Below are 25,645 nucleotides of genomic sequence, written 5' to 3'. Positions count from 1 at the left end.
ACCCTTGTTCCAGCCTTGCATTGGTTTCCATGCTGGCTTAGCCTGGGAAGCGTTACACTCTTGTCTAGAGGCTGCAGAGTTAGGAGACGGTCTGTTCCTGAAGTTGTGAAAGGAACGAAAATTAGATTTGTTCTTAGCCTTGAAAGGCCTATCCTGTGGGAGGGCATGGCCCTTTCCCCCAGTGATGTCTGAAATAATCTCCTTCAATTCTGGCCCAAAAAGGGTCTTACCTTTGAAAGGAATATTAAGCAATTTTGTCTTGGATGACACATCCGCCGACCAAGATTTTAGCCAAAGCACTCTGCGCGCCACAATAGCAAAACATGAATTTTTCGCCGCTAATTTCGCCAATTGCAAAGCGGCATCTAAAATAAAGGAATTAGCCAACTTTAGTGCGTGAATTATGTCCATGACTTCCTCATATGGAGTCTCCTTATTGAGCGAATTTTCTAGTTCTTCGAACCAAAAAGACGCCGCCGTTGTGACAGGAATAATGCACGAAATTGGTTGGAGGAGGAAACCTTGCTGAACAAATATCTTTTTAAGCAATCCTTCCAATTTTTTATCCATAGGATCTTTGAAAGCACAACTGTCCTCAATGGGAATAGTCGTGCGTTTGGCCAACGTAGAAACTGCCCCCTCAACCTTAGGAACCGTTTGCCATGCGTCCCTCCTGGGGTCGACAATGGGGAACATTTTCTTAAATATAGGAGGTGGGACAAAAAGGTATACCTGGCTTCTCCCACTCCTTAGTCACTATGTCCGCCACCCTTTTGGGTATCGGAAAGGCATCAGCGTGCACAGGGACCTCAAGGAATTTGTCCATTTTGCACAATTTTTCTGGAATGACCAAAGAGTCACAATCGTCCAGAGTAGGTAGCACCTCCTTAAGCAGGGCGCGGAGATGTTCTAACTTAAATTTAAACGTCACAATATCAGGTTCTGCCTGTTGAGAAATTTTTCCTGAATCAGAAATTTCTCCCTCCGACAGACCCTCCCTCACTGCCAATTCTGACTGGTGTGAGGGAATAACAGATAAATTATCGTCAGCGCACCTTTGCTCATCCTCTCTATTTAAAACTGAGCAATCACGCTTTCTTTGAAATGCTGGCATTTTGGATAAAAGATTAGCTATAGAATTATCCATTACTGCCGTTAATTGTTGCATAGTAACAAGCATTGGCGCGCTAGATGTACTAGGTGTCGCCTGCGCGGGCATAACTGGAGTTGACACAGAAGGAGAGGATGGTGAACTATCCCCACTACCTTCATTTGAAGAATCATCTTGGGCAACCTTATTAAATGTGACAGTACTGTCCGGAGCTATTTGTTCAATTTCCCAGTTTAAACCCACTACAGTCCCAGCCACAGCCTTTGCTGCGGCTTTACCTTTCCTTGGGGGTTATTCGCCACAAAAATAAGCCTTCCAGAATCGTTTTTTATGGCCACAGGACCTTCTCACATGAAGCTGCATGCACTGCTTCCAGAAGTAACTGCGCAATTAAGGCGCGAAAATGAGGCCTCCTCCCTCTGCATACCAGAGTGAAAGGCCCTTCCTGACTAGAATAGGTGTCTAAACGACTGCCAGGCGAATAAAAAAAACGCTTCCAAAGTGTTTTCACGATCCAAAACACTCCAAAGTCATATAAATATTGTATAAATCAATTGATTTAGCCCACAATAGTGTCAACCAGTATATAGCCCATTAATAAGCCTTCATTCTGTTATGAGTCTAAGAAAAATGGCTTACCGATTCCAAAAAGGGAAAATGACAGTCTTCTAGCATTACTATGTCTTGTTAGAAAATGGACTAGTCATACCTTGAGCAGAAAAGTCTGCAAACTGTTCCCCCCAACTGAAGTTCTCTGGGCTCAACAGTCCTGCGTGGGAACAGCGATTAATTTTAGTTACTGCTGCTAAAATCATACACCTCTTTAAACAGAACTCTTCATCACTTTCTGTTGTAGAGTAAATAGTACAAACCGGCACTATTTTAAAATAACAAACTCTTGATAGAAGAATAAAAAACTACAACTAACACCACATACTCTTTACCATCCCCGTAGAGATGCTACTTGTTCAGAGCGGCAAAGAGAATGACTGGGGGGCGGAGCCAGAGGGGGGGCTATATGGGCAGCTTTTGCTGTGCTCTCTTTGCCATTTCCTGTTGGGGAAGAGAATATTCCCACAAGTAAGGATGAAGCCGTGGACCGGACACACCAATGTAGGAGAAATTTACAAATTAAACATATCCAATAAATGTGTGCAATTATCTTCTCAACTGTCGAATTGGCTTGACCTCCCTTTGGGGCTGTCGGGTAGAGTCCACCTGATCAAGATGACGATATTGCCTAAAATATTATACCCAATGCATATGTTACCGTTTCTACTGACTAATGCAGACACACGTCTGCTATCCAGGGCAATTTCACAATTCATCTGGAAAAAAGGGAAACCGCGGATGGCAATGGAAAAGTTACAACTTCCTTACTCTGCAGGGGGGCTAGCCCTTCCGAATTTAAAGCTATACAATTGGGCAGCGTTGGCAAGGTTGGTACTAGACTGGCAACTAGGCACGGCCCACTTCGGGGACGATAAGTTTGAGAGAGCGGTTGTAGCCCCCATCTCACTGGCATATCTACCCTATGGAACTGGAAAAACGCTCCCCGCTGAAATTCTTAACAATGTGATGTACAGAGACCCATTAAGGGCCTGGCACAAAATACATAAATACTTAAAGACAGACTCCCCCCCGCCCAGATTCATCCCGGTTTTAGGGAACCCAGACTTCCCTGAGGGTATGGATCAAGAACCTTTCCGAATTTGGGGAGGGATGGGACTGAGGGTGCTTGGAGATATACTAGATCCACTACAGCACACAGTTCGGTCATTTCAGGATTTAAAAAACAAACAGATTTCAAATCCCAAATGGACATTTCTATGCCTTTTTGCAGCTGAGATACTATGTGGGATCGCTGCAGTCTTCCAACGAGAAGTTTTGGGAGGCATCGCCTTTCGCGATAGCAAAAACCCTGTTCCGCGCAGGGTCATTCTCGCTGTCCCATATATATATATAAGCGTCTGCTACAGCAGAATGAATCCATGATCCTGACAAAACTGCTGTCAAAACATGCCTTCACCTCCTCGGTGGAATTTACCGTACAAGATGTTAAAGAAAGTCTAGAAAAAACTACTACAGGCAACACTAGCGGTGTCACAAAGGGAAACACAAATCAGAATCATACATATGGACTATATCACACCACATAGACTATCTAAATGGGATAAAGAAGTACCAGACCACTGCATTAAATGCAGATTAGCAGCTCCATCACTACATCATTATTTCTATACGTGCCCGAAGATCAGGAAATTCTGGGGGCAATGTCAATACTGGCTAAAACTTATACTTAAAATAGAAATTGAATTCACAGAGGCAGCAATTTTCCTTTTTAAAGGGGACGACGAACATAGAAAGCTACACAAATTCCTCACATTGTACACAATACTTGCCAGACAATGCATTCTCAAAAGATGGATTGTTAGACAAACACAGACAATAGCACAACTGAAACATTTGCTACTTAAACAGCTATTTGTGGAACAGTATGACGCTAGACTTAACACAAAAAGTAGGCTGCGCCCCTTTCTCAAAAAAATGGAAATATATATATATATATATATATATATATATATATATATATATATATATATATATATATATATATATATATATATATATATATATATATATATATATATATATATATATATATATATATATACACATATATACATACACACACTCTAGATCCATCTATACAGAGCTGGATATTCCAACCATTTGCACACCTAGAAGCAATGTTGCAAGTTAACATGGAGGAAGGGAGGCAGTCTGCAGTAGAGGTGGGACAGGATAGTGACTTCTTAGAGGTAATGCTGTTTTGAGCCGGTAATAGCAGTACACCAATTGGATACATTGGTACATATTTTTTTTTCTTTTCCCCTCTCTCTCCCCCCTTCCTCCTTCTCCTCCCCTGCCTTTGTCTTTTTTTTCCACACTCCCTCTCCTCCGCTTTGAATCTGCAATCATGAACAGAGACGCCAAAGAGATAATTGTTAAAGACCTAAGGTTATAATGTAAATAGTTATTAGAAGTTTTTAATATTGGAAAAAACTTTTAAAGGAACGAAGCATATATTCAGCAATAAATATTAGAAAGTCTGACATTAATCCCAGGGAATGTTGCGCCTAATCATTGTTGCTGTATTTTCATGCAATGCATAAACATCTGCAAAACAAACATGCTGTATTTTGCAAAATGGAATTGTATGAGATTATTGTAACTGCTTTGTTTCCTTTTTAATAAAGAGAATTTAAAAAAAAAAAAAAGCCTTGGATTTATTCCAATATGAGGAAGGCTTCCAATTGGAAACAGATTCCTTGGGGGAAGGATTAGATTTGTGTTCCTTATTTTGACGAAAGGAACGAAAACTGTTAGAAGCCTTAGATTTACCTTTAGGTTTTTTATCCTGAGGTAGAAAAAAACCCATTTCCTCCAGTAACAGTTGAAATAATAGAATCCAACTGAGAACCAAATAAATTATTACCTTGGAAAGAAAGAGATAATAATCTAGACTTAGATGTCATATCAGCATTCCAAGATTTAAGCCATAAAGCTCTTCTAGCTATAACAGCTAAAGACATGGATCTAACATCAATTTTGATAATATCAAAAATGGCATCACAAATAAAATGATTAGCATGTTGCAGTAAGCGAACAATGCTAGATATGTCAGAATCCAATTCTTGTTGCGCTAAATTCTCCAACCAAAAAGTTGATGCAGCCGCAACATCAGCCAAAGAAATTGCAGGCCTGAGAAGATGACCTGAATATAAATAGGCTTTTCTTAGATAGGATTCAAGTTTCCCATCTAAAGGATCTTTAAAAGAAGTACTATATTCCATAGGAATAGTGGTACGTTTAGCAAGAGTAGAAAAAGCCCCATCAACTTAAGGGATCTTTTCCCAAAACTCTGTAGAAATTGCTGGTAAAGGATACAATTTTTTAAACCTTTTAGAAGGAATAAGAGGAGTACCTGGCTTATTCCATTCCTTAGAAATCATATCAGAAATAGCATCAGGAATACATCTGGAGTAACCACAGGAGGTTTAAAACCAGCATTTAAATGTTTACTGGTCTTAATGTCAAGAGGACTAGCTTCCTCAATATCCAAAGTAATTAACACTTCTTTTAACAAAGAACGAATATACTCTATTTTAAACAAATAAGTAGATTTGTCAGTGTCAATATCTGAGGAAGGATCTTCTGAATCAGATAGATCCTCATCAGAGGAGGATAAATTATTATGTTGTCGGTCATTTGAAATTTCATCAACTTTGAGAAGTTTTAAAAGACCTTTTACGTTTATTAGAAGGCGGAAATGCAGACAAAGCCTTCTGAATAGAATCAGTAACAAATTCTTTAAAATTCATAGGTATATCATGTACATTAGAAGTTGAAGGAACTGCAACTGGCAATGTACTATTACTGATGGATACATTCTCTGCATGTAAAAGTTTATCATGACAACTATTACAAATGACATTCGGAGATATAATTTCCACAATCTTACAACAAATGCACTTAGCTTTGGTAAAACCGATGTCACGCAGCAAAGTTCCAACAGATACTTCTGAGACCGGATCAGATTGAGACATCTTGCAAAATGTAAAAGAAAAAACAACATATAAAGCAAAATTATCAATTTCCTTATATGACAGTTTCAGGAATGGGAAAAAAAATGCATATAGCATAGCCCTCTGACATAGAAAAAGGCAAGAGGCAAACAGCAATGGGGTAATAAATTAATGAAAAATTTGGCGCCAAGTATGATACAGAACGAAATTGAAAAAAATTTTGGCACCAACAACATCCGGAAATGACACACTTGCGTCACAAACGACGCAACCCTGTGTATGTAAAGACTTGGCATCAACTACGACCCCGGAAATGACGAACTTGCGTCAACGGACGTACTTTCGCGCCAAATTCTCGCTCCAAGAATGACGCAATAAAGTCATTTGGCGCACCCGCGGGCCTAGTACTGCCCGCAATTTGCAACAAAAATGAAGTCAAAAAAAAAAAAAAAAAAAGACTAAAACCTCAGGTAAGAAAAAAAATTTCTTAATATGTTTATTTTCCCCAAATATGAAACTGACAGTCTGCACAAGGAAATACATGAACCTGACTCATGGCAAATATAAAGTACAATACATATATTTAGAACTTTATATAAATGCATAAAGTGCCAAACCATAGCTGAGGTGTCTTAAGTAATAAAAAAACATACTTACCAAAAGACACCCATCCACATATAGCAGATAGCCAAACCAGTACTGAAACAGTTATCTGAAAAGGGAGGTAGGAGATGAATCTCTACAACCGATAACAGAGAACCTATGAAATAGACCCCCGTTAGGGAAATCATTGAATTCAATAGTTGATACCCCTTCACATCCCTCTGACATTCGCTGTAATCTGAGAGTCCATGAGCTAGTGACGTATGGGATATAAATGTACTCTGAGAGGAATCAGGCTTCAAAATGCTGAGAAGCACATGTCAACGTAGAAAACTTAGCACAAACTTGCTTCACCACCTCCATAGGAGGCAAAGTTTGTAAAACTGAATTGTGGGTGTGGTGAGGGGTGTATTTATAGGCATTTTGAAGTTTGGGAAACTTTGCCCCTCCTGGTAGTATATCCCATACGTCACTAGCTCATGGACTCTTGCCAATTACATGAAAGAAAATACGTTGCCTGCTTATTTTTACTTCCAAAATGTAGAACCTTGCATTTTCCTGTATTAAATCTCATTTTCCATTTACTTGCCCATACTTCTAATTTTTGCAGATCCCTTTGCAACGAAAGTTCATCCTGCTCTCACCTAATGACCTTACTTAACTTAGTATCATCCGCAAAAATAGAGATGTCGCTATTTAATCCTTGCTATAAGTCATTTATAAAAATATTAAAAAGAACAGGGCTCAGTACTGATCCCTGGAGGACTCCACTGATTACCTTTGTCCAATCTGAGTATGATCCCTCTCTTTTATCCAGTTATTTATCCATGAGCTAACATTTTCAGATATTCCCAGTCCCTTAATTTTGTGCATTAATCTCTAATGTGGCACTGTATCAAATGCCTTTGCAAAATCTAAGTATATCACATCAACTGATTCCCCTTTATTTATATTTTTACTTACTTCCTCGTAGAATCTAATTAGATTAGTTTGACATGATCTATTTCTCCTAAAACCATGCTGATTAGAACTCATAATCTCGTTTACACGAATATGCCAATATAATCCCTTATAATCCCTTTAAATATCTTCCCCACTATTGATGTCAGACTAACTGGTCTATAGCTTCCTGGATCATCCCTGCTTCCCTTTTTGAAGAGTGGCACCACATCAGCTTTGCGCCAATCCTGGGGTACCATGCCTGAGGATAAGGAGTCTTGAAAAATTAAGAGTAGAGGTTTGTCGATACAGTGTTAAATTCCCTTAACACCCTTGGGTGCATTTCATCTGGGCCTGGAGTTTTATTTACCTTATTATTATCATCCAGTTTTCCCCCCCCCCGATATCCTCTAAACATAACCCAGTTAATGGTATTGACTGGCATGTTCAGCCTCAGAGAAAGAGAGAGAAAGAGAGAGAAAGAGAGAGAGAGAAAGAGAGAGAGAGAAAGAGAGAGAGAGAAAGAGAGAGAGAGAAAGAGAGAGAGAGAGAGAGAAAGAGAGAGAGAGAAAGAGAGAGAGAGAAAGAGAGAGAGAGAAAGAGAGAGAGAGAAAGAGAGAGAGAGAGAAAGAGAGAGAGAGAAAGAGAGAGAGAGAGAAGAGAGAGAGAGAGAAAGAGAGAGAGAAAGAGAGAGAGAAAGAGAGAGAGAAAGAGAGAGAGAAAGAGAGAGAGAAGAGAGAGAGAGAGAGAGAAAGAGAGAGAGAAAGAGAGAGAGAAAGAGAGAGAGAGATTCTCTGTATTTTTTATTAGAGAATACATTGTCCCAATTTATATTATTTAATGATTTCCTTAAATCATTGAATTTTGCTTTCTAAAAAATTAAAAGTCTTAGTTTTAAACCATTAAGACACTGCATATGAAAAGAGATTTCAAATGTGACCATGTTATGATCAATATTACCCAAATGTTCTTTGACTTCTATGTTTGATATTATATCTGTATTGTTTGATAGCACTAAATCCAATATAGCTTTACTCCTAGTTGGCTCCTCTATTAATTGTGACAAGAAGTTATCCCTGAGAACATTTAAAAATCTATTCCCCTTAGCTGAATTACTAGTTTCATTGGCCCAGTTTATATCAGGGTAGTTAAAGGGGCATTAAACCCAAAATCTTTCTTTCATGATTCATATAGAGAATATAAATTTAAGCAACAATACAATTTACTTATATTTATTTTGCTTCATTTTTTAGATATCCTTAGTTGAAGAAAAAGCAATGCACATGAGTGAGCCAATCACACAAGGCTTCTATGTTCAGCAACCAATCAGCAGCTACTGAGCATATCTAGATATGATTTTCAGCAAAGAATATCAAGAGAATAAAACAAATTAGATAATAGAAGTAAATTAGAAAGATGTTTAAAATTGCATTCTCTTTCTAAATCATGAAAGAAAAAATGTGGGTTTCATGTCCCTTTAAAATAGGGCATGTAGGCGGGGCGGAGTCTGGAGCAGCAAGAGAATGGCTGCTTGAGAAGAAAGCTCCGTGCAGGATAACTGTTCTGAAGGCAAGGATAAGGTGTCAGAGGCTCAGAACACAAATAATATGTCACCGCAAGTGGTGCAGCACCCGGGGGCAACTACCTGTAAGCTCCGGATCACATACATCCCAGTTAGGGAGCGGAGTCTAAGGGGAGGTTATACAGAAACAGCTGGACGCCATTACCGCAAACCACGTGGCGGCATCTGAGTGGCGGTTGCAATGATAGAAGAGCCCCACAGTAAAGGTTGGTGCAAAATAGTAAAAGGTTACAGAGGGGCCAATTAATTGTGAGTGAGGGGCAAATAAACCGCAGAAGGCGGTAGGAGGAAAGTGACAACGGGGGCACCTTTTGCAGCTCCTAAGCTACGGCACAGATAACTGACATTAACGGCCCAGTCAAATTACATCTGCCTAGCAGGGATACCTACAGTCTTGACTCTAGAAATGTGATGGGGATGTGAAGAGTTGACACAGAAGTAAAGGGGAGGCAGTAAACTTTAATGTGGATCCGGTATGTTGCAGCTCCTTTAGAAGAACTCTTGAGAAATAACTCAGTTGTTAAATTGGCCTAGCCCTGACCCAGGAGAGCTATGTGGCGAATGCCCCAGGAGATTTTATGAGGGGCACCACAGGGAAGGATTTGGGGAAATCTTTACATAAATACAAGAGCTGAGGCGGAAGTGTTGGAGGCCAAGATATATTAAAATAAATACAAAGGCTTGCATTTACTGGACAATGTGAGAAATAGCACGATTTAAATACGCAGAAGCCTCCCTTTATCCATCTTAAGCGACGCCCCAGACATGCAGACATAACCTATACATTAAAGGGGCTTATATACACCATACCTGTTTCCCTGGTTCTGTTGGGAGGAAGAGAGGGGAGAAGCATAGGCAATACTGTGAGCAGACAGACCAACCACTATCTACACACCAGTGATACACTGCAATGGCAGCTAGAAAGAATACTAAGGCGACCCCACTGAATAAACACCCGGCATCTAGTCTATTTTTTAAACCTACAACGGAGGATAAATCCTCTGACACCCAAGCACAACAATCTGATGAAGAGAGAGATATAGATGAACAAGCCATAGAAGGGGCAGGGGTTGCAAGGCCTATAACAATAGCTGATCTGGACCACCTGGTCTCAAAGCAGGATATCAATGCTAATTTTGAAAAGCTCCTGGAAAAGATGGAAAGTTTACAAAATTCTGTAACCAACAGTATAGCAGACCTGAAACAGGAAGTGGTGGAGTTGGGATCAAGAGTAAACACCCTGGAAGAGAGTGGGGATTCTATGGTGGAAGGTCTAAATGAAGTAACAGAAAGAGTCACCGCCCAGCAAGCGGACATAGAGGATATATACGACAAGTTGGAAGATCTAGAAAATCGCAGTCGCAGATCTAATTTGCGATTAAAAGGAGTCCCAGAATCAATTGGTCCTAAGGAACTGAATTCATATCTACTTAACCTGTTCCGTGCCATTACCGGCTCTGTTGGAGAAGAGAAATTTCAGATGGAAAGGGCACACCGGGCACTCAGACCTAAACCTAGGGGGGGGGGGAGAACCTCCCAGAGATGTCATTATAAAGATGCTACGTTTCCAAGAAAAGGAAGAACCCCACATTCAAGTATCAAGGTGGTGTCATCCAGTTCTTTCAGGACCTTTGCTTAAAGGGACAGTATACTGTAAAATAGTTTTTCCCTTAATGTGTTTACAATTGCTTTTTTACCAACTGCAGAGTAAAAAATGTATGAAAATTAGCTTTTTAAGGTTTATTTCTGTATATTAAAGCTCTGATTTTGTGTTTTGAAGCCACAGCCTAATAAAAATAGGTTGAGCTTGTAGGTATAATCAGATCTCATTACTGTATCACATTGTGCACATATAACTGCTTCTTTATCTTATATCTGTCCTTAAAACAATCACCAATACTTTGAGACAACAATGGAAAATCAACATTTTATTACCTTATCTCTGCTTTATCACACTGGGAGTGTAATTTCTTCTGCTGGCTGTGTTTACAAAGCTTATCTATAGCTGGTACAGGCGGCCACAAACTTTCAAAATAGGTGGGGATACCACATGCTAAATTAACAATTTCAAATGCCAATATAAGGGTAAAGGAGCTACTTGTAAACAATTTAATACACTCCAGCAGGTAAAGTGGATCATTGGGAACAAATTAAAGGGGAGAACATTTTTGAGTAAACTGTCCCTTTAAGGACATTACAGAGAAGAAGCTCTCTCCGGCCTCTAACTTCTTTACTAAGGAAAAACCAGGTCCCTTGTAGATGGGGATTTCCTTTTGCTCTCCACATTACGTGGGAAAATAAGACATTTTTCATTAAGGATCCCCAGGAGATTTCAGAAGCATGCCACATAATGAAGATGGAGCCTCTGGCTCTGGTTCATCAGGGGGAATCCTCAGTACAGCCTACTCAGGGAAACAGAATCCGGCAGAAGCAATGGACCAAGATACCGGAGGAAAAAACGAAAGACTTGACATACATAGGTTGCATCGGTAATCTCTGAAGTTAAAAACTGTATCTCCCTTTTTGGGTATACCCCAATTGAGGAGGGAGAAATCTCTGGGACTGTCCAAAGTACACTAAGAGACTGGATAATGGACAGATGAGTATAATATTGTTGTGTTTGTTTCCTGTTTTTTTTTTCTCTTTCTTCTTTGTTGCCTTGTGTGGGGAAGTTTATGACCTATTGTTGGGGGTGGTGAGGGATGAGCATCCTTATGGGCCTCAAATACGGGGCCAAAAAAATGACAGATACGAAGTAATGTCACATAGCATTTATAGTTAATGTTAATACGGAGCTGTCTTTAGTGTCCTGGCTGAGAGGGTTAGAATCATTTTTAAAACATTTAGCTGCTCTAGTTAAGGCAAAGTGGGGGGTAGGTTGTACAAGACCTCTTTTTACTTTGGTTTGTTTTATCACACTCAGGTTTTCTATCTTGCCATAATAATTAAAATATGTATATAACTGCACTTAAATTCATGATGTGGTGGAGTCCTAACTGGACCAAAAATATTAATGTTCATGTTTTTGTTTTTCACTGTTTTTTTAATGTGTTTTTTTCTCAACCAGGTGTTTCCTTATGGGTATCTAAGGGTAAAACGAGAAAGGAAGAGAAGGGTGAAGGCGAAACAGGTGAAGGAGGTTAGGAAGGTAGGAAGGGCCCTTTATCACACTGGGAGGCCCTTGAGAATAATAGCTAAATGGGGAATAGGGATAGGCAAACAGGATACTACTGATGTCACATAATTTGAGATTAATATCCCACAATGTGAGAGGGCTTAACACAGACATTAAGAGACTCACGGCCATGACACACTACTTGAAACTAAAAGCAAACATCATATTCCTTCAAGAGACTCACTTCATCTCCCAGACAATCCCAAAATACTGGTCTCATCAATACCCCCAACACTTTCACTCCACAACGGACTAAAAAAAAAAAAAAAGGGGGGTAACGATCTTATTACATAAATCACTAGATTTCTTACTTGAGAAGGTAACTAGGGACAGGGAAGGCAGATATGTGATTGTTCATGGTACAATTCAGAACTCCAAAATCACTTTGTGCAACATCTACGCACCTAACGAAACACAGAATGCCTTTTTCCGGCAGATATCACATCATCTCACTCAGTGGTCGCGGGATAGAATTCTTTTAGCCGGGGATTTCAATGTTTCCATGGTCCCTTATTTGGGTGGGGGTTCATCAGGGACAACGAGTAAACAACATAGACACAATGCCATTGTTAAGTCCATTAGGGAATTGCTAGAAGCACACAATCTTATAGATTCTTGGATGGCGGTAGGTAACTCCAAGCATGATCATACATATTACTCGCCGGCACACCAAACGTACTCCACTTAGACTATATTTGCGTGAGCCAAATACTGACCCCTAATTTGGTTGCATCGAGCACACAGCCGTGTGTTTGGTCAGATCATTCTTTGGTGATCCTAGACCTCTCGGGCCTACTAAACTTTTCACGACAAAGATCGTGGTCATATCACCCCACACTCCTTGGGAACCCAGAGATACATGAGAGAATACTCAAAGCATTGAAGGAATACTGGCAACTTAATGTAGGGTCCACTAGCAATCCATTGGTCACATGGGCAGCACATAAACCTTACTTAAGGGGTCTACTCATTAAAGAGAAATCGATTCTGACAAAAAAAAAATCTACACTTTTAGTGAATGCCATTCAGAGAGAGGTTGAGACACTGGAGAAAGAGCATAGACGCACTCTATCAGCAGGGGTATATAAGACTCTTCAATCTAAAAGACAGGAGTTGTCCAAGATATTAAACAAATTTTCTATCCGAGTGGCCTTGAAGCTGAAAGCTCATTACTATATCTATGCGAATAAGCCGGATAAGTATTTGGCATTTAAATTGAGGGAAAGAACTAAATTCTTTGCTATACCCTCTATACAGAGGCTAAACGGAACTCCAACTTCTGACCCCCAGGAGATAACTGAAACTTTTGCCCAATATTATGAGGACTTGTATGATGGGAAAAAGGTACCTTAAGGGGATCTATCTGCACAGATAGATGACTTTTTGCGGCAAGCGAATTTACAGACAATTCAGGACTCAGATCTTACACAACTTAATGCTAAAATTTCGGCCATAGAAATATTATCGGTAATCAAAAACCTAAAGTCAGGGAAAGCTGCGGGTCCAGATGGTATCACAGGGGAATATTACAAACTTTTTGGGAAAGAGCTGTTACCTCACCTGCTAACATTTTGTAATGGGATCCTGGAAGGGGGGGTGATACCTAAAGAAATGCTCCAAGCTAAGATTGTAGTTATACCCAAAACAGGGAAGAATTTGAAATTTTGCAAAAACTATAGACCTATTTCGCTGATAAATACGGATCTTAAGATCTTCACCAAAATTATTGCAAACAGACTGAAATTGATCCTTTCCTCTTTAGTCCATCAAGATCAGGTAGGGTTTGTTACGGAACGGGAGGCCCCGGACAATGTGAGGAGAACCGTATCCCTAGTAAATTATTTAGCAAGCACTAAGACGCCAGCCTTATTACTATCACTTGACGCAGAAAAGGCGTTTGATAGGGTAGATTGGAACTATATGTTCAGGGTATTGGATAAACTTGGTTTTAAGGGAGCTTATATAAAGGCCCTCCAGTCTATATACTCAAAACCTACGGCAGTGGTGGGGGCGGCGGGATACGTCTCAAGATCAATAGACATCATGAATGGAACCACTATTGCCCGCTGTCACCACTATTGTTTGCCATATGCATCGAACCACTAGCAGCATTCATTAGACAGTCGACGGAGGTAGCGGGAGTGCGGCTGGCGGGGAGGGAATATAAGCTATCGTTGTTCGAGGACGATGTCCTACTGACACTGACTAGGCCCCTGATCTCACTACCCCACCTATATAACATTTTGAGACAATTTTCAGAGATTTCGGGGTATAAGGTTAATTTGGAAAAGTACGAGGCCCTGCCAATTGCCCTTCCCCCCCATTACAAAAAAAACAGTTGAATTAAATTTTAATATTACTTGGGCAAAGGTACACATAACTTACTTAGGAGTGAAGTTAAATGGTAATTATTCAGACTTGTACAAATTGAATTATGTTCCCCTCTATAAAGCTATCAGGAAAGACCTCAATAACTGGAAGAAAGGTAGGTTCTCGTGGTATGGGAAACTGTTGGCTATAAAAATGAATGTCCTCCCCAGGATCATGTACCTTTTAAGGGCTTTGCCAATCGCAGTACCCATGGCAGACTTACAAGCCTTACAGGCGGACTTATTCCGCTTCTTGAGAGGGGATGGGAAAGCAAGAATAGCAGCACAGGTGTTAAAACAACACAGACAAGTGGGAGGAGTGGGAGTTCCGAACCCGCTAGAGTACTATTATGCATCTAGGCTGGCACAATCTATCATCTTAGAGAAAAACTTGAAAGACATTGCTTGGCCACGTATAGAGGCAGATATTGCTGGGTGTGACAATCCAGCCGAGATACTGTGGGATCCCACATTGAAAACCAAAACACTTACATATAGATCCCCGGTTACGGGAGAGACAATACACCTATGGCAGAAGCTAACTAATACTCTGGGACTATACCCTCCCCACTCCTTAATGATGCCCTTGAAATTTTTGTTGCCCCAGGAACTTAGGAAGACAGAGGGGAAATGGGAAAACAAGGGATTATACAGGGTGGCGGATTTTGTAGATAAAGACATAATACTCACTTTTAATCAGATTAAGGATAGAATTCAACCATACACACTGCATTGGTTTCTCTACCTGCAGATTTCGTCGGCTGTTCGAAATATGTCGGGGAGATGTAGCCAACCCTTGACCCTAATGGAAAAAAAGAATTTATGCTTACCTGATAAATTACTTTCTCTTACGGTGTATCCAGTCCACGGATTCATCCTTACTTGTGGGATATTCTCATTCCCTACAGGAAGTGGCAAAGAGAGCACACAGCAAAGCTGTCCATATAGCTCCCCCTCAGGCTCGGCCCCCCAGTCATTCGACTGACGGTTAGGAGAAAAAGGAGAAACCATAGGGTGCAGTGGTGACTGTAGTTTAAACAAAAATTTTAACCTGGCTTAATTACCAGGGCGGGCCGTGGCCTGGATACACCGTAAGAGAAAGTAATTTATCAGGTAAGCATAAATTATGTTTTCTCTTACAAGGTGTATCCAGTCCACGGATTCATCCTTACTTGTGGGATACCAATACCAAAGCTTTAGGACACGGATGAAGGGAGGGAACAAGACAGGTAACCTAAACGGAAGGCACCACTGCTTGCAAAACCTTTCTCCCAAAAATAGCCTCCGAAGAAGCAAAAGTATCGAATTTGTAAAATTTGGAAAAAGTATGCAGTGAAGACCAAGTCGCTGCCTTACAAATCTGTTCAACAGAAGCCTCATTCTTAAAAGCCCATGTGGAAGCCACAGCTCTGGTGGAATGAGCTGTAATTCGTTCAGGAGGCTGCTGCCCAGCAGTCTCATAAGCCAATCGGATGATGCTTTTCAGCCAGAAGGAAAGAGAGGTAGCAGTTGCTTTCTGACCTCTCCTCTTACCAGAATAGACAAACAAGGATGATGTTTGTCTGAAATCTTTAGTTGCTTGTAAATAGAATTTTAAAGCACGAACCACATCAAGATTGTGCAATAGTCGTTCCTTCCTTGAGGATGGATTAGGACACAGAGAAGGAACAATGATTTCCTGGTTGATATTCTTATTAGAAACCGCTTTAGGAAGGAAACCAGGTTTGGTACGCAAAACAACCTTATCTGCATGGAACACCAGATAGGGTGAATTACACTGCAAAGCAGATAATTCTGAAACTCTTCGCGCAAAAGATATAGCTACCAAAAACAAAACTTTCAAAAGATAATAACTTAATATCTATGGAATGTAAAGGTTCAAACGGAACCCCTTGAAGAACTGAAAGAACTAAATTTAGACTCCATGGAGGAGCTACAGGTTTATAGACAGGCTTAATTCTGACTAAAGCCTGTGCAAACGCTTGAACATCTGGTACATCTGCCAGACACTTGTGCAACAAGATAGACAGAGCAGATATCTGTCCCTTTAAGATACTAGCTGATAACCCTTTCTCCAATCCTTCTTGGAGAAAAGACAATATCCTTGGAATCCTAATCTTACGCCACGAGTAACCCTTGGATTCACACCAACAAAGATATTTCCTCCATATCTTATGGTAAATTATCCTGGTGACAGGTTTTCTAGCTTAGATCAGAGTATCTATGACTGATTCAGAGAACCCACGCTTGGATAGAATTAAGCGTTCAATCTCCAAGCAGTCAGCTGCAGAGAAACTAGATTTGGATGCAAGAATGGACCCTGTATTAGAAGATCCTGCCTCATTGGCAGTGTCCATGGTGGGACAGATGACATGTCCACTAGGTCTGCATACCAAGTCCTGCGTGGCCACGCATGCGCTATCAGAATTACTGAGGTCTTCTCCTGTTTGATTCTGGCTACCAGCCGAGGGAGAAGGGGAAACGGTGGAAAGACATAGGCCAGATTAAAGGACCAAGGCGCTACTAGAGCATCTATCAATGCCGCCTTGGGGTCCCTGGACCTGGAACCGTAAAGAGGAAGTTTGGTGTTCTGACAGGACGCCATCAGATCCAACTCTGGAATGCCCCATAGCTGAGTCAGCTGAGCAAATACCTCCGGGTGGAGTTCCCACTCCCCCGGGTGAAAAGTCTGACGACTTATGAAATCCGCTTCCCAGTTGTCTACTCCTGGGATGTGAATCGCAGATAGGTGGCAAGAGTGATCCTCTGCCCACCTGATTATCTTGGTTACTTCCTTCATCGCTAAGAAACTCTTTGTTCCTCCCTGATGATTGATGTATGCTACAGTAGTGATGTTGTCCGACTGAAATCTGATGAACTTGGCCGCCGCTAGCTAAGGCCAAGCCTGGAGCGTATTGAATATCGCTCTCAGCTCCAAAATGTTTATCGGGAGAAGAGACTCTTCCCGAGACCAAAGGCCCTGAGCTTTCAGGGAGCCCCAGACCGTGCCCCAGCCTAACAGACTGGCGTTGGTCGTTATAATAATCCACTCCGGTCTGCGGAAGCATATTCCCTGAGACAGGTGATCCTGAGACAACCACCAGAGAAGAGAATCTCTGGTTTCCTGGTCCAATTGGATTTGAGGAGACAAATCTGCATAATCCCCATTCCACTGTTTGAGCATGCACAATTGCAGTGGTCTGAGATGAATGCAAGCAAATGGGACTTACGTCCATTGCTGCTACCATTAATCCGATAACCTCCATGCACTGAGCTACAGATGGCCGAGGATTTGAATGAAGAGCTTGGCAAGTACTTAGAAGCTTTAACTTTCTGACCTCCGTCAGAAATAATTTTAATTTCTACCGAGTCTATTAAAGTTCCCAGGAAGGGAACCCTTGTGAGTGGGGACAGAACTTTTTTCGGTGTTCACCTTCCACCCGTGAGACCTTAGAAAGGCCAGAACAATATCCGTATGAGCCTTGGCTCTGGGAAAAGACGACGTCTGAATCAAGATGTCGTCCAGATAGGGTGCTACTGCAATGCCCCGCGGTCTTAGAACCGCTAGAAGGGACCCTAGCACTTTTGTGAAAATTCTTGGAGCGGTGGCCAACCTGAAGGGAAGGGCCACGAACTGGTAATGCTTGCCCAGAAAAGCGAACCTTAGGAACTGATGGTGATCTTTGTGGATAGGAATATGAAGGTACGCATCCTTTAGATCCAAGGTAGTCATATATTGACCTTCCTGGATAATCGGTAAGATTGTCCGAATGGTCTACCTCTTGAAGGATGGAACTGAGGAATTTGTTTAGAATTTTTAGATCCAGGATTGGCCTAAAAGTTCCTTTTTTGGGAACCACAAACAGGTTTGAGTAAAAACCCAGTCCTTGTTCTGTAATTGGAACTGGACATATCACTCCCATCTTGATTAGATCTTCTACACAGCGTAAGAACGCCTCTTTCTTTGTCTGGTCTGAAGACAGACGAGAAATGTGGAACCTTCCCCTTGGAGGAAGGTCCTTGAATTCTAGAAGATATCCCTGAGCAACTCTCTCTAATGCCCAGGGATCGGGAACATCTCTTGCCCAAGCCTGAGCAAAGAGAGAGCGTCTGCCCCCTACCAGATCCGGTCCCGGATCGGGGGCTACCCCTTCATGCTGTCTTAGTAGTAGCTGCAGGCTTCTTGGCCTGTTTACACTTGTTCCAGCCCTGCAAAGGGCTTCCAGGTTGCCTCCTGCTGTTACCCTCCTGCTTTGCGGTTGCAGAGGTTGAAGCAGGACCGCTCCTGAAGTTACGAAAGGAACGAAAATTAGGCTTATTTTTAGCCTTAAAAGGTCTATCTTGCGGGAGGGCATGGCCCTTTCCCCCAGTGATATCCGAAATAATCTCTTTCAACTCTGGCCCGAAAAGGGTCTTTCCTTTGAAAGGGATATTCAGTAACTTAGTTTTAGACGACACATTGGCCGACCATGATTTCAGTCAGAGCGCTCTTCACGCCATGATGGCAAAACCAGAATTTTTCGCCGCTAACTTGGCTAATTGCAAAGCGGCATCTGTTATAAAAGAATTAGCCAGCTTTAGAGCTTTAATTCTATCCATAATTTCGTCATATGAGGTCTCTGTCTGGAGCGACTTCTCCAGCGCCTCAAACCAGAAAGCTGCTGCAGTAGTCACAGGAATAATGCAGGCAATAGGTTGGAGAAGGAAACCTTGTTGAACAAATATTTTCTTTAGTAAACCTTCCAATTTTTTATCCATAGGATCTTTGAAAGCACAACTGTCTTCAATTTGTATGGTTGTGCGCTTGGCAAGTGTTGAAATTGCCCCCTCTACCTTAGGGATCGTCTGCCATGCGTCCCGCCTGGGATCAGTTATAGGGAACATTTTCTTAAAGACAAGGGGGGGAACAAAGGGTACACCTGGTCTCTCCCTCTCCACAATGTCCGCCACCCTCTTCGGGATCGGAAACGCATCAGTGTATACAGGGACTTCTAGGAATCTGTCCATTTTACACAATTTCTCTGGGACCACCATGGGGTCGCAATCATCCAGCGTAGCTAATACCTCCTTAAGCAGTACGCGGAGGTGTTCCAGCTTAAATTTAAACGCTAAGGAATCTGATTCTGCCCGCTGAGAAATCTTTCCTGTATATGAAATTTCTCCATCGGACAGCACATCCCTCACCGTCATTTCAGAGTGTTGTGAGGGTACAACAGATAACCCTTCCAAAGCTTCTGATTGCTCATACTCTGTTCTTAAAACCGAGCTATCACACTTTTTAGGAAAAACTGGCAGTTTGCATAAAAATGCCGCAAGGGAATTATCCATGACTGCTGCTAATTGTTGTAATGTAATAGGGACCATTGCGCTAGAAGTACTAGGTATAGCTTGCGCGGGCGTGACTGGTGTCGACACATGGGGAGAGGAAGGTGGACTAACCTCATTACCTTCTGTTAAAGAATCATCTTGGGCTACATTTTTAAGTGAAACAACATTATCTTTAAAATGCATAGATACGTTAGCACACTTTAAACACAAATGTAAAGGGGGTTCCACCATGGCTACTAAACACATAGAGCAACATCTCTCTGAAGGTTCAGATATGTTAAACAGACTTAGACAGCAGAAAAAGACTGAAAAATGCAATTTGAGAAAAAACGGTACTGTGCCTTTAAATAATAAAAGCTCACACTTTTTTACTAAATATTCAAAAATGATCCAATCTTTCTGAAAATTGCACCACACAATCTTAATGCTTGGTAATGGTTGCACAGCAAGTATCAAGTCAATTAACCCCTTAATGCCCGAACCGGAGCAACCTAAAGCTGACAACCGGTTAGCAAACTACAGCACCATGCCACAGCAATCTGCTGTGGCCCTACCTTGCCCCTGGGGATTAGTTGATGAAAAGTAAGCCTCTATGAAGTCCTCAAGAAGTTTTAGTACCCTCCACGTGAAGCTGCATGAAGCAGTCTGCCAAGTGAAGAGCGCAACTGAGGCGCGAAAATTAGGCCCCCTCCCTCTCCACTCCGGAGTTGTGGGGCCTTCAAAACCCTGAATAGGTGTCCAAATTACTGCCATGTGGAATAAAAACCCCAAATAACACTCCAAAAGTGATAAAAAAAAAAAAACATGTATAGTGATTATATTTTACTAAAAAATAATCGATTGCCCTTTAACAGTGTCCACCAGTCATTTAGCCCTGTTAAATAAGCCTTCCTTCTATACTGAGTCCCACATGGGGATTCTTGTCAGTCTTCTAGCATTACTAACAGGCCCATTTATCAAGCTCCGTATGGAGCTTGAAGGGCCGTGTTTCTGGCGAGTCTTCAGACTCGCCAGAAACACAACTTATGAAGCAGCGGTCAAAAGACCGCTGCTCCATAACCCTGTCCGCCTGCTCTGAACAGGCGGACAGGAATCGCCAGACATCAACCCGATCGAATACGATCGGGTTGATTGACAGCTCCCTGCTGGCGGCCGATTGGCCGCGAGTCAGCAGGGGGCGGCGTTGCACCAGCAGCTCTTGTGAGCTGCTGGTGCAATGTTAAATGCGGAGAGCGTATTGCTCTCCGCATTTAGCGAGGTCTTGCGGACCTGATCCGCAGTGTCGGATCAGGTCCGCAAGACCTTTGATAAATGGGCCTGTAAGTCTTGACTAGAAAAAGATGACTAAACATACCTTGTAGCAGTTAAGCCTGCAAACTGTTCCCCCCAAAAATAGAAAAGAAACTACAAATCTAACACCACATTCACTTTACCCTCCCGTGGAGATGCTACTTGTTAGAGCGGCAAAGAGAATGACTGGGGGGGGCGGAGCCTGAGGAGGAGCTATATGGACAGCTTTGCTGTGTGCTCTCTTTGCCACTTCCTGTAGGGAATGAGAATATCCCACAATTACAATTACATTATTACAATATACCGCATTCCCACTTCTACGCGCATCTACAGGTGCGACACTATGTAACCAAAATAATTAGGGATGAGCCGATCTTCTGGGAAAGCTCGCCTTTTTGTACATCACAGGCTTTATACAAAATGGGGAGATTTTCTTTGACTGAGATCTATTAAACTCTTCTACAAAGACGCTTGCCACAAGCACAGCTGGGCTTCCTGGGGGGTTGGCAGAAAGAGGGTTTGCAAAATGTCATGTGGGATGAGGAAGGGACTAGAAAGAGTTAAAAAGGCCACCTTATCGGCAAACTTACGGGAAACTCAAATAAGGTTTATGCACAAAGCGTATATGACCCCCAAATGTTTAGCCAAATGGATACCTGATTGGCCTAACAAGTGTTCCAAGTGCTCTGCGGAGTCCCCGGGTCTGCTGCACTGTATCTGGGAGTGTCCTAGGATCAAGCAATTTTGGAGTAAATTACAATACTGGGTTAGGACAAAAATGGGTATTCCTAATGAATTTACGCCTAAGGTTATACTATTTCTGCACTGGGAAAGGCAACATGGACAGGCTGACTCAGAACTGACTTTACTTATACTATTGGCAAGAAAATGCATACTTAATCACTGGACGACTAATAAGGCACCTACAGTGGTTTACTTCAAAAACATGCTGAGAACGCAATTATTCATTGAACAGGTGGACGTTAGGGTGGACGTGGGTAGTAGATTAAATTCATTTCTACGGAAGTGGCGTAGGTTGATACTAACATTTGAATTGGAGATTCAGCGGCAGCTTCTTCTACCTTTTCGCAACACCATTACATTTCTGGAAGACTCCTTAAGAGGAGAATGGAATCATCTCACTTTTTAATCAATTTCTCTTCTTCCCCTCCCCCTTTTTCTTTTTTTTTTTTCCTTCTTCCCTCTCCTTTGCCGGGCCGCCAAGGTACACGTGACTGAGCAATCACCCGGTTAAAGGAAAATAACAAGTTTATGTTAGGATGAACTGGTTAAAAGGGGTTATTGGGGCGTTAGTTTGGGGGGTAGTTTAGGTAAAGGTAGGAAGGGGAAAAGTTCTAGTCTCCCTATACCACATAAAATGAGGAGATGGTAGGCATGTGGGTTTTGGGCAACCTGGTGGCTTATGGGATTTTCTATATCTTTGTTAAAGTTGGTAATGTAAGAGCTGAAATTTCTAGATGATATCTTGTATGTTTCTTGGTTGTACAGCAAAGATGATGATGTTATCTATGTGGTCAATGATATGCTGTTGGGGTGAATGTCTATGCCCGCATGTTTATTTTCTCCCTGAATAAAAAGTAATCTTAAAAAAAAAAATCGTACCCAGCTACTGAATTTTCTTAGTAACTGAAAAGCCCAAACTAAATATTTAACACACAGTTTAATTTTAAAAGTTTTAGTTTAATTTTAAAATTCTTTTGTTTACTTATATATTATACTTCTATATTTATTAACTATAAAATATGCCTAAAACAGCAAAAAGAAAATGCTCTAATGTTATATACAAACAAATCACAATGAGAATGCATTATTTATGTGTGTGCATCCCCTGCAAATGGCTTAATCACATAAGCTCCAGATCAGCAATGCACTGCTTGGAGCTAGCTGAGCCAATGACAAATGTGTGTTGCCACCAATTACCAGCTAGCTCCCAGTAGTGCATCCCCTGCAAGTGGCTTATTCGCATAGGCTCCAGATCAGCAATGCATTGCTTGGAGCTAGCTGAGCCAATGACAAATGTGTGTAGCCACCAATTACCAGCTAGCTCCCAGTCGTGAATTTCAAGTAGTATAGATATCTACATATGTGTTTCAACAAAGAACACCAAGACAAGAAAGTAAATCTGTTTATAGGAGTGAATCTAAAAGGTGTCTTAAAATTGTGTTATATCTGAATTATGAATTTTCATGTTCCTTTAAGATATGAAATAAGAAATACAATGGTCTACTTGAATGTATTTTTTTCTCTTTATAAAACATGTTTAGGAATATATACATACAAACATACATACATATCTTGAATCTTCGTGTTTAGGGAACTCCTGTGTTTCAAGTGACTTCTTGCTTAAAAAAAATTAGAAAAAAAATATAATATAGTGAAGTATGGTATTAGTGAAAATATCTGGACAGTACATTGGTATATACCGCCCACTGATATTATGTGGACAGATACCAGAGTGACTATATAGAGGGAGCAATATTGTGGCTTTTTAAATTGTTTTAATAAACAAGTGTTACCTTTTAACCTGAAGTTAGCTATTGGAGGAATACTGGGTACCTAGCATTATAAAACCAGTTGTGCATCATCTCCAGAGCCTGGTAGGCTCCACAAAGTGTGAGTAACCCCTTGGTGGGACTGTTTTTTAATATTTTCACTAGGACTTTATTTACGTCACTATATTTATTTTTTCTAATTTTTGAGGCAAGAAGTCAATTGAAACACAGGAGTTTCCTAAACACGAAGATTCAAGATAGATATCTCCTTACATTGATATTAATTTTCTACTATTTTCAAGTTTATTCTTTTTTCACTTTTTAAGTAATTGTTTACGTTTATGCACTAAGTGAACGCTGTACATATACACACATGTGTGTATGTATGATAGATAGATAGAGAGAGATATATATATATAGTGTTGCAAACCACAATTACATCATTCCAACTTCAAACTCTGCTCTGTTACAGCTCATTTTGACAGTATGATTACCAGTAGTATAAGGATTAGGCTTTACTATAGGAAAGCCAACATGAAAGTATCAGAAGAAGGCAAATTATTTAGTACCATTTCCAAAACCAACATTTAAACATGCTGACACTCTCACCACAGATAAAACTTCAGTCTCCTAAGTGCAAAACTATTTAACCTGCTCTGTGTAAGAGGGAAGTTCATAATTCACATTTACAAGTGCAACTACCTGGACATCAAATATGATATAAGAGCTGTACCTCCTGCGCTGACCAACTTAAAGGAACACTACAGTTAAAAAATTAAAATGCCCAATTATAAAATGGTTCTAGTGAAAAGCTATTATATATATTGTCTTGTTATGTGCGGTATGAACAAATAGCCTGTACACAAGCATGTGATATGGGTGTCCATGACATTACCTATGCCTGCTACACAGTACAGTAAAAGTAAGCAATGAAACTGGGGTAGCTTCTACCAGAAACATAATAATAATAAAGGTTTATGGAAAAAATGCTCATGAGTGAGTGTGCGTGCACTTTAATCCCAATTTGCTTTAACTCCAGTCTTGCCACAGTCCCCAGGGAAACAGAGCTTTGGAAGACACCCAAGTTCAAACTGCAAAATGTCAGCATGTGGAATTGTCAACAGCAGAAAAAGCAGCTAAATGAGTGGTGCTAATGCCGACACCATGACATTTACAGCTGCTATTCTGAATGTCAACATTACCACATAGATATTCTGATGGGATAGACTGGGTGAGAGCTGATTGCTTTGAGAATGTGAGAGCACAAAGTATTTTAAAGGGACATGAAACTTTTTTTTTCTTTCATGGTTCAGATAGGGAATACAATTTTAAACAACATTCCAATTTACTTCTATTATCCAATTTAATTATTTAGATATCATTTGTTGAAGAAATAGCAAAGCAAATGGGTGAGCCAATCACACGAGGAATCTATGTGAAACCACCAATCAGCAGCTACAGGGCCTATTTATATATGCTTTTCAACAAAGGCTATCAAGAGAATGAAGCAAATTAATTAATAGAAGTAAATTGGAAAGTTGTTTAAAAGTGCATGCTCTGAGTAATGGAAGGGAAAAAATTGGGTTTAATGTCCCTTTAAGCTAATCAATAGAAAAACGGCAGCTGTAATAAAAAATATATATAATACAACTACTGAAAGGAATGCATATCAAGTGCTAGACACCAGAACAGGCAAAGGTGACCTTCCCTCAGCCAGGGCCAAGTACAGTCACAAACTTACCATCCTGTGCGATGTACAGACGGTGGATCGCCTGAGCAGCGCACACTGCAAGGTCTGAGTACACACGCGGCGCCCGAAGAAATTAAGTGACTGAAAAGAGAGATACATAACTAGCGATGTACTACTAGCGAAGGAGGATACAACCACACTTCCTAGAGTGACAGCTCAAAAGCAAATGAAAGGCGGAACATGGAAAAGAGGCGGCACTACGTTAACCTCAAAACAACGAATAGCAGATTGGACAGGGAATCGGGGCGTTTTTACGACTCTGACGTATTCATTGACGCAAACGCAGAGAGGAAAGGAGGTGGGACTACAACAATCGATCAAGAACCGACGCAGACTGATGTATGGACATTGGACAAGTCAGGGGGTGGTAAATGAAGGAGGGGAGATAAATCAATC

General features: G+C 41.0%; 1 protein-coding gene across 2 annotated transcripts in view; it reads right to left on the bottom strand.

The window, feature by feature from the left end:
• The window catches only part of FH (fumarate hydratase), an 837,567-nt gene extending 812,149 nt beyond the window's left edge, over positions 1–25,418 (bottom strand). The window contains exon 1 of one of the 2 annotated variants that reach the window (XM_053711136.1): positions 25,241–25,418. In XM_053711136.1, coding sequence (XP_053567111.1) covers positions 25,241–25,348 — 108 coding nt within the window. In that variant the 5' untranslated portion in view covers positions 25,349–25,418. Of the gene's footprint in view, positions 1–23,297; positions 23,317–25,240 lie in introns of those variants that run through there. The other variant, XM_053711137.1, reaches the window with a different exon arrangement.
• Positions 25,419–25,645: the final 227 nt, after the last annotated feature.

Source organism: Bombina bombina, chromosome 4, assembly GCF_027579735.1.
Source record: "Bombina bombina isolate aBomBom1 chromosome 4, aBomBom1.pri, whole genome shotgun sequence".
NCBI lineage: Eukaryota > Metazoa > Chordata > Amphibia > Anura > Bombinatoridae > Bombina > Bombina bombina.
Note: the sequence above shows the minus strand (reverse complement) of the source record. Positions and strands in the feature narration are given on the sequence as shown.